The following is a 10,539-nucleotide window of genomic DNA, read 5'->3' on the forward strand; positions in this document are numbered from 1 at the left end:
GAAAATAATTTGATAATTTACATGATTTCGATTGGTTTCTATTAGTTTTGTATGATTGCATTCTTAGTAAAAGGTTCTGTCTAGCAGCAAGTAGCATTCATCGATTTGTTTCTCAAAGGTTCTGTGTAGATTAGGGAATGTATGTCTATCTATCTTATCTATCCATCCATCCATTTCTCACCTGGTTTCCCACGGAAGCTAAGCAGGGTTGAGTGTGGACTGTACTGATGCTACACACTAGTGGTGGTCGAGGAGACCCCTGCCCCCCCAACCTCAACCTGTTCCAGCATGACAATGCCCCTGTGCACAAAGCGAGTGCCACGAAGACATGGTTGGATGTTGATTGGAGAGGAAGAACTCCAGTGTCCTGCACATAGCAGTGATGCTTTTGAAACACTGCTTAATGAAGCTTAGAAACCTTACTGAATCTTTTGTTTCGAATAAGTGGTTCGGACCGTGTATCAAATTGGGCAAGTCACGTGAGTTCAGCAAACGAGGCTTCGTTACGTCAATACTGTTTAGAAACCTATCGAAACTCCGATGGGTGCCACTAGGGGGTGCTGATCTCAAAGTGAACCCATGAACAAGTGTCTACTACGGTTTTGACTGATTTTGGGTCAGAATACAAGCACTAATATTTAATGATATTCAGTGATTTGTGAATTATATTGAAACCATTACACTGTTGTGAAGATATTTGCAATTGTTTTGTAAAAAATGTCATTTCGTTTGGGCCTAGAGCTCGTTGCTTTTACACTTTTGACCAGCAGGTGTCGCCAGCACGCGGTGTTTCGAACACTTCGAAACAGTCAATCGTTCTGTGAAGCGATTGATTCGAAGCTTTGAAAAGCTTAGTTTCTCCTATGACTAGCACAGAGACCTGACCTCAATTCCACTGAAGACCTTTGGGATGAACTGGAACACCAACTGCACGCCATACTGTCTTGCCCCACGTCAGTATCTGATCTCACTCATGCTCTTGTAGATGAATGAGCACAAATCCCCAGTCACGCTCCAACATCTAGTACAGAACCTTCCCAGAAGAATGGAGGTTATTATAACAGCAAAGTGAGAACTAAATATGGAATGGGACGTTCAACAAATATATGGCCGTGACGTCAGTTTTCCACATACTTTACTATCGGCTATATAGTGTTTTCCTGCCTTCAGGAAGGAGGATAATTGAAATGGACAACCCTTTTATTTTTCATTATTTCATAAGTTGTTATAAACAACTTATTTTCTTAACCTTCAAAGTTTAATGTCAAGAGACATACAGTAGACTGGACAGTTGAAGACTGGAAAAAGACCAGGCCATGTTTGTCCAGTCTTCAACTTTCCAGTTTTTCCACCTCTAGGTTCACATGTTGTGTTGTGAGATGCTTTTCTGCTCAGCGTGGTTGTAAAGAGCTGTTATTTGAGTTACTGTAGTCTTCCAGTCAGCTCGAACCGGCCTGGTGATTTTTCCTTTGACCTCTATCAACAAGGCATTTCCACCATCACTGCTGCTCACTGGATGTTTTTTTTGTTTTCTGCACCTTTCTGTGTAAACTCTAAAGATTGTTGTGTGAGAAAATCACTGGAGATCCAGGAGTTTCTGGAATATTCAACCCAACCCATCTGGCACCAACAACCATGCCAAAGGTAAAGTTCCCCGAGATCACTTTTCCTCCACCACCATTCTGGTGTTTGACGTGAACATTAACTGAACCACTTGACCTGTATCTGCATTTTATGCCTTTACCACACTGCTGCAACGTGATTGGCTGGTTGGACAAGTGCATGAATGTACAGGTGTTCCTATTAAAGTGAACAGTTGGTCAGTGTATTTTAAACAAATTGTGAACTTAAGGTTAAGATTGAATTGTACACAGAATCTTATAATACTACTTAAGGTAGTATTATATGATGTCCTGAATGCTACAATGTCAGTGGAAGGTCACCTTATCTTAAAAAAAAGAAAAGACAGCTTCAAATGTGACTGGTTAAACAAATTAGTTAAAAGAAATGTTTATCATAAACAATAAACATCACAGTGACACTGAGAATATCATACAAGTGTATGACAATGACAGCATGTAAGAAAGCGAAAATATCCCATAATAATAGTAGCTTTGTTCTTTAAAACCCATTTTATCAACGGTCCAAATTGGTTAACGTTAAAAAAAAAAAACAACTAAAAAGCTCTCTTGGGTAAACAAAATTAATTTGCATCAGTCTATAAATTTTCACTCGTTCACTCAACCTTTTTCTAACTCTCCTCGTCGTCAGCTGCTGCGTAGATGGTCTGGTTGCGCCGTTTGATCCGGGGGGTGCTGCCTGTGGGGGTGAATGATCCCTTGGTTTCTCCACTCGGCCGCTTGGGCACTCTGGCCGGTGGCGTGGCCCCCTCTTCCTCTGAGCTCGTCTGGGAGAAACAGCTCGAGAACGGTGTAGAAGGTGGAGGAAGTCTAAGGGGCAAATCTGAGGCCTCATCACTCTTTGATGCTGTGCGAGGAGGTGGTAGGACAAGCCTGCCCATGGCCTCTCGCTGGGGGCTGCTGTCCCTATCACTGTCCTGCACTCCTACTGGAGCCTCAGGAACCACTGCATCTGTTCCAGGCTTCTTTACCTCCCCTCCATCCTTCTCCTCCACCTCCTCCTCCTCCTCCTCCTCTTCCCACTCATCCTCGATGGTAATCTCGTCAGGGTTGTAGGAGCTAGAGAGCACCGAGGTGTCAGTGGGGTACTCGCTGGGTTCATCTACGCTACCTGAGCTCTGGTTGTCCTCGTCCTCCTCTTCATTTGCTCCTTCCTCTCTCCAGGACGTAGAGTTCTGTGCGCTCTGGCCTGCCAGAGCGTAGATGTCGACGAGGCTGAGGGTGGCACACAACTCTGTGGTCTGGGGGTTGGTGCAGTAGGCCGGTGGGGCGTGGGGCTGAGGGCGAGAAGGGTCATAAGCGGGCACCGTTGGACTGAAGTTCTCAGGGATGCTGAGCTCCCCATTTAAAGCACTCACTATCTCCATCATGGCTTCCTCTGATGCACTGTAGTCCCAACTAAAAGAAAAGCACAATGAGGTCAACTGAGGACAGACTAAGACTAGTGTCGTGTGTGTGGAATATCTATACATGCTTGAACGGGATTTTGTTTATTCTAGGAAAGTGCTGTATGCCTGTAACTATTGGAGTTAAGCAGATATTTGGTTAACCGGTGCTGTTAGACAGGTTTGTGTGTACTTGACAGAAATAATGAACACAAATATTTAAAAGTTTTACTGCAACGTGAGCTTTTGGATTCACTAAAAGTTTAAACACAAAGTAATGCTCGATGAGAGAGCGTGTATGAAAAGGACTTAATCTGGGATCGCGTGCCGGGTTGTGAACGGAGGGCGGAGTTGGGAGCGAGATTGAGTAAGATGAGCCTTACCAATCATGGTTATTGCAATTCGTCTTAGTGATACTAATTTCACTGAAACCTACGGTACACAAGTAAGCACTTTAACACCCCTCCCATAAATGAGTCAAGAAAGAGGAATTTTGGTAAATGGAAGTAGTTCATTTGTCGTAATAAGCAGCAAAGCATATCGCAGTCGCAATGTGTAGCGACGCTGTGCTGTGCAATATTTTACCGAGTGTGAAGGCCGTTATTCTCAGGCGGGTGCCAGATGTTTGGTGAGGGTTTCTGAAGGCGGGTAGTGGCCTTCAAGATGGCTAACCACTCCGGGTCATACTCCAGCTTTTCAGAGGAGCCAGGTCTGTCCGCGATCTCCACTACCTAGAACGTTAAGACATATATTATACAATTGCTCACCTTATCAATCCTAAACATGTCTTCTTTGCATATAAATGTACTCCTCCTAGATAGCATTTAGTACAAATATTTTCACAATTCCTTGTACTGGAGAGCCAGTTTTACTGCAGCAGCATGTTACCTGAAGGAAGTCTCGATGAGGAAGACACTTGTCCAGAGAGAGGAACTTGGTTGTCTTAGGAGCAGCATTTCCCCTGGCCTTTGAACACAGAAATAAAAAGTCAATTCCGGTTATAGAAGGAAGTGGAAGAGGACGTTTGTCATGTATACATTACAGCACAGTGAAATGTTTTCTTCACATATCCCAGCTTGTTAGGAAGTTGGGATGAGCCCAGGGTCAGCTTGAGCAAGTGCTGTGGCTTAAACCACTGACCTTCTGATCAATAACCCAGGGCCTTTAACCAGGGTTTGATATTAAACATCATGTGGTTATAAATTTGTCAATCACTTGTCTAAATAAAAACATTACTTGCCCGGTGAGGGAAAAAAAAAAGAAAGAAAAGGAAATTTTTCAACTGTGGTGAAAAAAAAAAAAAAAAAAAGCGTTCTATCAGCTTATAACACCTCACTCGAATCACTCAACTTTACACAGCACCACACCAAACAGTGATGTCGTAGCTGGCAAACGCCTGGAGGCACTTGTCCCCTTGACTAATGAACATGAGCTGTAATAGAGGAACACTTCTCACTTTCTTAAAATCACAATATAAAAATATCAGCTACTTTTCTTGTTGTAGAACAAGTTGGTTTAAATTCACTAAGAGTTACCTGCTCAAGCAACATGTCAAAGTTTCTATGTTGTCTAAAATTCCGAAAGACAGCTTAATAACAGTAAACTAACACTGGGTAGACATGTCGATAGTTACAGTGTTTACGGTAACATGACCTGTCAAATTCATATCTCCAGGCAGGGATAAATATTTCCTCTCCCTTTTATTTTCATAACCTGTGTTAGATTCCATGGTCCTTTGTTTTTTTTGGTGCGATGCTTTACCAGGCACTGGCTGGGTTGTGGAAGCTTGAGAAACATTGCTTTTTTAGAAAATGAAACCGACACACTTCGCTGCTGTTGCCTGAGGAAAAGTCGAATCGAATTCTGATTGGTCAACCTTGTTTCTAAGCAACTGCATGTTTACACCTGCACCTTCCTGGTTACCGCTGTATGCCGCAGTCTACGCGCTCTAGATTATTTCCAGCAGCACAAGAACGTGAACTCGGATAGAACCGACTATATCACAACTAAAGGCAGGATAATTATTATTATTTTGTTATTGATGTATTCAGGCTATTTGTCCAGTTGGGCAAGTAAATTTCTCTTTCACTTAACCGTCCAGCAAGCTCGCTTGTCCCAGATAAGCACCGCTTTAACCACTGAGTCACCAGTGCCACTTATAATAATGAATTAGTACCTCGTGCTGCATCACGGCAGCGAATTTGACGTGTAGATGTGCAGAGAACCAGTAGCCGGGCTGCAGGTGATTGAGGAGCTCAGCGGCGGCCGGACTTCCCAGTGTGCCTGACTCCACCTCCTCACGCAGGAACTTCTTCTTCCTCAACAGCTGCTCCGTGCTCCCGTAGTGGTAGATGCCCCTCGGCCAGTCGTGCGTCATGAACACATCCATGGGCATGCGGATCTGCCGTGCAAAGGAGGAGGGAAAAATAAAAAAAAAAATACACGTTCAGATTTCCTATCATTATAAAAATAAAGAAACAAAACAATCGCCTACAAGACGCAGCTATGGTATGTGCTGCGTTCACATTAGCAGTCACTGATCTCTCTTCCAAGATGTCAAACCCGGGATGACTGCTAGTTTGTGTCTGTAGTGGATACCAGCAAAAATTCCTAGTCTACTCTGATTTATAGACATCATCATGCTGCATGTGCTTGGAATACATGTTTGGCATTGTTGCTAGATCTGTAGTTTACAAATAGTTCATATTAGAGATCAACCGATACAAATTTTTAAAAAAAATAACTGCTAGCGATTATTTATGTGCCTAATAACCGATATACAGAACCGATATTCATTTACTGTTTTACTTGTTTTTGACACAATAATAATTGAACTGAACAAACCATTTGATTTAGAAGAATTTTGTCAATTTCAACTCCTCCTCGCATACAAAACAAAGCTCTTATTTATACACCAATAAATAGAGGGGACTGAAAGAGTGCCGAAAATAAATAAATAAATAAATAAATAAAGTGCACTGTTACTACACTGTCTTTTTTTTTTAATAGAAGTTTTGATGAGGTAAACAGGTTACATGACAGAGTTTGTCTCCATTTCTTAGTGCCAAGCTGCTAAAACTACATATCAAGCATTTACATAACATCTCATGTGTGCATTAATGGCTGTTATGTTAAATAAAGTTTATTATTTAAACAAAGCACGTATACTTTACCTGTGCACTGTTAACTCGGATACAGTGCTGCACGCAATTCTCAAAACGCCCACAAGATGGCGCCATTTATCAGTGGATCCGATATTTCAAAGCCGATATCAGATTATGGAAAAATGCATAAATATGGGGGAAAATATCGGTAAAACCGATTACTGGCGGATCTCTAGTTCATATGGATAATGACTGTATACAATTCTGAAAGTTAGGAGGAAAATTTTATCCTATAAAGCTATGTTCACACATGCATTGATTTTATTGCGGCAAGTCACCAGTTGCAGTACTATGAAGGTGCCAGTAGGTGTTCCTGCTTACTGGTTGCCATAATACCATTTATCAGTAGGTGGCGCAACTAGCATTCCACTTTTGACAACAAACTAGCGTCTGCAAATATAAATGTGCTCTAGTAACAATCCAGTGACGTCACTCCTAATACTGTGTGACAGCTTTGGGCATCATCTATAGACTGAATTGTGGATCACAGTATCTAGAATAGCTTTGGATCAATAACTTCCTTACTCCCTTACTCTTGGTCAGATGTGTTACCTGTTTAAGCTTAAAGACATCGCTGTTTCTAATGTGGTAGACACTGCGCAGGGTTTCTTGGCTGTATGGTGGAAACTCATAGTGTCCTGTAATCAGAGAAGAGATTTAAGAGTTAACACCTTAGTTGTTGGTTTTGGTAAGTTTGGATAGCTGGAATATTCGCTTTACCTTTTCTGTAATCGTGCGTTTTAAAAATCCCTGAAAGGCCACCGATCCGTATACCTCTGTAGCGAACGACGCCAGCGTAACCTGCAGTGACAGATCAGTAAAACGGTGTAGTTTAACTCTTTTTACCAAATGGAATTGGCTCCTGTTTTGGGGTTGCCCGTGTTCAGCACTGAATGTAGTTATGATGTCACACTCCACAGTAGTGGTTAATATGAATCTACACACTCAGGACTTTAAGAATTTGCATCATTTCATAAGTTTAAAAAAAAATAAAAAAAATTAAAACTAGCCTACTAGGTTTAATTGTTATAATTTTATAGTGGCAGTTGTATACGGTGTTTTATTATCAGAACAGCTTTATTTCTGCTGTCTGTTTGATCTCTGTACCAGTGTTACAGCACATTTTCACCATACGGTTCGACTCGACTTGCTTTTTGGGGGCTTTTAACTGGGATTTGTTTTTTAGCACCACCTCGGTCGAGGTTCCAAGCGAGCCGAGACGAGACTAAATGTGAGCCACACGCCGAGGGAGTAAGGATTCTCTTTAACCAGTGGTTCTGAATTGTGCGTCATTTAATACATACTTAGTTTAGGGTAATATTCTGTTAATTGAAAATGATTCATCATTTATCTCATTACAGATCAAATTACTACAAAAGGTTTCTGTCTTAGATTTTTACATCTCACTTGTTACCGATTTCCAAACAGGCGTCTATCGAAGTCGCTCCTGAATCCAACTTAGTCATATCGAACACTACGTGGAGTCTAGAATGCCGTTATTTTATATCCTTACATTTACATTTATTCAATTAGCAGACGCTTTTTATCCAAAGCGATTTACAAATGAGAAAATACAAACAAAGCGATATATCAAGCGGAGAATACAAGTAGTGCTACCATACAAGATTTATAATTGAGTTCTAGAGAAGCAAAGTGTAAGTAGAGGTGTAAGTGCCACAGTAAGTTTTTTATATTTTTAAAGGATAATGTGGGGTTGGTATTTTAGGGGTTAGTTACATGCTCACGGAATAGGTGGGTCTTTAGCTGTTTTTTGAAGATAGTGAGAGATTCTGCGGTCCGGATTGAGGTTGGAAGTTCATTCCACCACTGAGGGACATTTAGTGTGAAGGATCTGGAAAGGGACCTTAAACCACGCTGAGTAGACGATACTAAATGTCGGGCATTAATCGGCCCGTATTCAGTGAACAGGAAAGGCGTTTGGAATACGTCCTGACATGTATTTGTACATGTCTTCGATAATACAACATTATTCCTGCGTGAAGACGAGTGGAAAATGGCACCCATGTTGAGGCAGCACTAAACTGCAGTGGAAAAGTAAGATCAAAAAAAGTAAAGCAAGCTGCGTCGAGTTGAGCCGTACCGTGCAGTGGAAAAGTGGCTTTATTGTGGAGAGGTGTGAATTGTTCACCCAGCAGTAGGTTCACACCCTTCCCGTTTCCCATCGCCCTGCTCACCAACAGCTAAACACAGAGTCATGATACTCTACACACAGAAACCTAACCGTGTCCAGGCTAATCTTATAACGGAAAATTGCGGCGATAAGACAATTAATTTGTTCATACTGATCAAAAATATCCAATAAGTCGATTTCGGACCACCATTGTACTGCGAGAAATAGTTCAAATTTGAACTGCTGCTCTATAATCGTAATCAGACTGTGATACTGATACTGAACATCTTTTCAACACACTCACTATGAGGCTTGTGCAATATTGATTTTTACCTGCTTGTGATTTAGCATTAAAAAACAAACCCCACAATAAGACGATTTAATGTCCAGAGCCGAGTGCGAGTGATCACTGATGCTAGCGTAATCCAGTGTTAAAGTGTGGCGCTCCTATGCAAAATGCATACAAGCTGGCAGATTATCTAGTAATATCACATGGTGTAACATCATGTACAGACTATTGTTATATCGCACTTAGTACTTCTGACTTACTGCTGTGGAGGAGGAATTTTTTATAATCCCACTATTAAGTTAACTTTTCTTCCTCATGACTTTTCAGGGAGTTTTTCCTTGTCACCGTCACCTTTGACTTGGATCTAAATCTAGTCTACATCTGTAAAACTGCTTTGTGACAAAGTCGATGGTTTAAAAACACCACATAAATAACGTATAACGAATTGAACTGGAATACTCGGAATACTGAGCCGGCTTGATAAGATTTACGTGTCAGCCTCAAAATTCTTCTAATCATCTAATCAACAAGAAACAACACACACACACTTTACCCAAAATGTCTTACCCAAATAGTATATATTCGGGGCCACCCAGCCTCCATAGGGAAGCTCTTGTAGATGGTTAGAAGCCTCATGGTTGCCACCGATGAAGATGGTCAGGACTGGCGCTTTCTTCTCTCCTGAATAGTACCTTCCACAAACCGGCGCACAGGACATCAGAAACGAATCAACACAGAAAAGAACAATCAGAAACATAACTGTGAGTTTGCTTACTTGTAAAAGGTCTGCATGTGCCTGTACTTGAGTGGCACTGCCATGCACTTCAGATCTCCCTCATTCCTCACAGCCTGGAAATCCCCACAGCACAGCAGCACATCCACCTTAATGCCTTCCTTACGCTCCAGGTAGCCAATGGTCTCGTAGATCTTGTCCAGCTCGCCATGGCAGCAGCCTTCCACTGCTATTTTCATATCTGGGTTTGTTTGTTTTGTGATGACGTGAAAGCAACCAGGTAAGATCAGCAGAAGGTCCTCTTAAATCTGTGGTCTCAGTGCCATTAGCATCCCACCCAAACACTACACCCTTACACCTGTGGAACAAATGAACACTATTTTAGTCCACACTCTATGTAGTGCACTATAAATCTAACAGGGAGACATTTGGAATTAGGCGAACGTTACTATCCATCATACGGCTAACCCCACACTACCAGAGCAAGCATGCTACTAGTTACCCGTTACATCCTCTTAAATAGAACAAAACGCATGCTATGTATTGTGTTGAAAGCCACAGCGTTATGACTGGCACTGCGTTTTAAAATAAACAGCTTTAGCTTTACAGACCTGTGTGCGAGACGCTACGTCACAGCAAGTTTGTTATAGCATCCGTTAGCGCAGGAAATCAACCGTGTTCTTGGCGTGCGCAATGCGCATGCGCGACCGGGTCACTCGTTGTCTTAGGTATATGCATTTCTTGTAATCAAACCCGCACTTTCTTTTATAGTTACACGAATCCGTATAAGCTTGCAAACTTACTACGATTGCTACGGATAGTTTTTTTTATGTTATATAATGTAACCTTTAAAAAAAACCGAACTTGTTTGTAAAAAGTGTACAAAACATTTTTATTCATATGGCAACGTATATAGGTCAACACTACTCCTACTACACCAACTACTGGTACAGCTACTACTACTACTACTACTACTATTACTACTACTATTTCTACTTCTACTTCTACTACTACCACTACTACTACTACACCTACTTCTACTATACTACTACTATTGCTACTTCTACTGCTACTACACCTACTATACTACTACGTTTATTACTAATATTATTGCTACTACTACTTCTACTATACTACTACTATTGCTACTTCTACTGTTACTACAAATACTATTATTATTATTATTATTATTATTAT

General features: G+C 41.3%; 1 protein-coding gene across 1 annotated transcript; it reads right to left on the minus strand.

Moving 5' to 3' along the window:
• Positions 1 to 1,994: 1,994 nt before the first annotated feature.
• On the minus strand, positions 1,995 to 10,065 carry dbr1 (debranching RNA lariats 1). The gene is made up of 9 exons (XM_017469599.3): positions 9,954 to 10,065; positions 9,385 to 9,700; positions 9,177 to 9,301; positions 6,910 to 6,990; positions 6,742 to 6,827; positions 5,202 to 5,426; positions 3,914 to 3,991; positions 3,611 to 3,756; positions 1,995 to 3,038 (listed from the first exon to the last, which is right to left on the minus strand). Exons 2-9 carry the CDS (start codon positions 9,579 to 9,581, stop codon positions 2,252 to 2,254), a joined length of 1,725 nt encoding a protein of 574 aa, XP_017325088.1. The 5' UTR covers positions 9,582 to 9,700; positions 9,954 to 10,065; the 3' UTR covers positions 1,995 to 2,251.
• Between the last annotated feature and the right edge of the window lie 474 nt (positions 10,066 to 10,539).

The sequence above is a fragment of the Ictalurus punctatus genome, chromosome 6, assembly GCF_001660625.3.
Source record: "Ictalurus punctatus breed USDA103 chromosome 6, Coco_2.0, whole genome shotgun sequence".
NCBI classification, from domain to species: Eukaryota; Metazoa; Chordata; class Actinopteri; order Siluriformes; family Ictaluridae; genus Ictalurus; species Ictalurus punctatus.

What these genes read in the sequence shown, in the direction of transcription:
- dbr1 (XM_017469599.3), bottom strand. Translation starts at nt 9,581, where the DNA reads ATGAAAATAGCAGTGGAAGGCTGCTGCCATGGCGAGCTGGACAAGATC. An exon ending in CCCGAATATATACTATTTGG is followed by an intron (nt 6,991 to 9,176) that starts GTAAGACATTTT and finishes CTGTCACTGCAG; the next exon opens with GTTACGCTGGCGTCGTTCGC. An exon ending in AATAACGGCCTTCACACTCG is followed by an intron (nt 3,039 to 3,610) that starts GTAAAATATTGC and finishes CTTTTCTTTTAG; the next exon opens with TTGGGACTACAGTGCATCAG.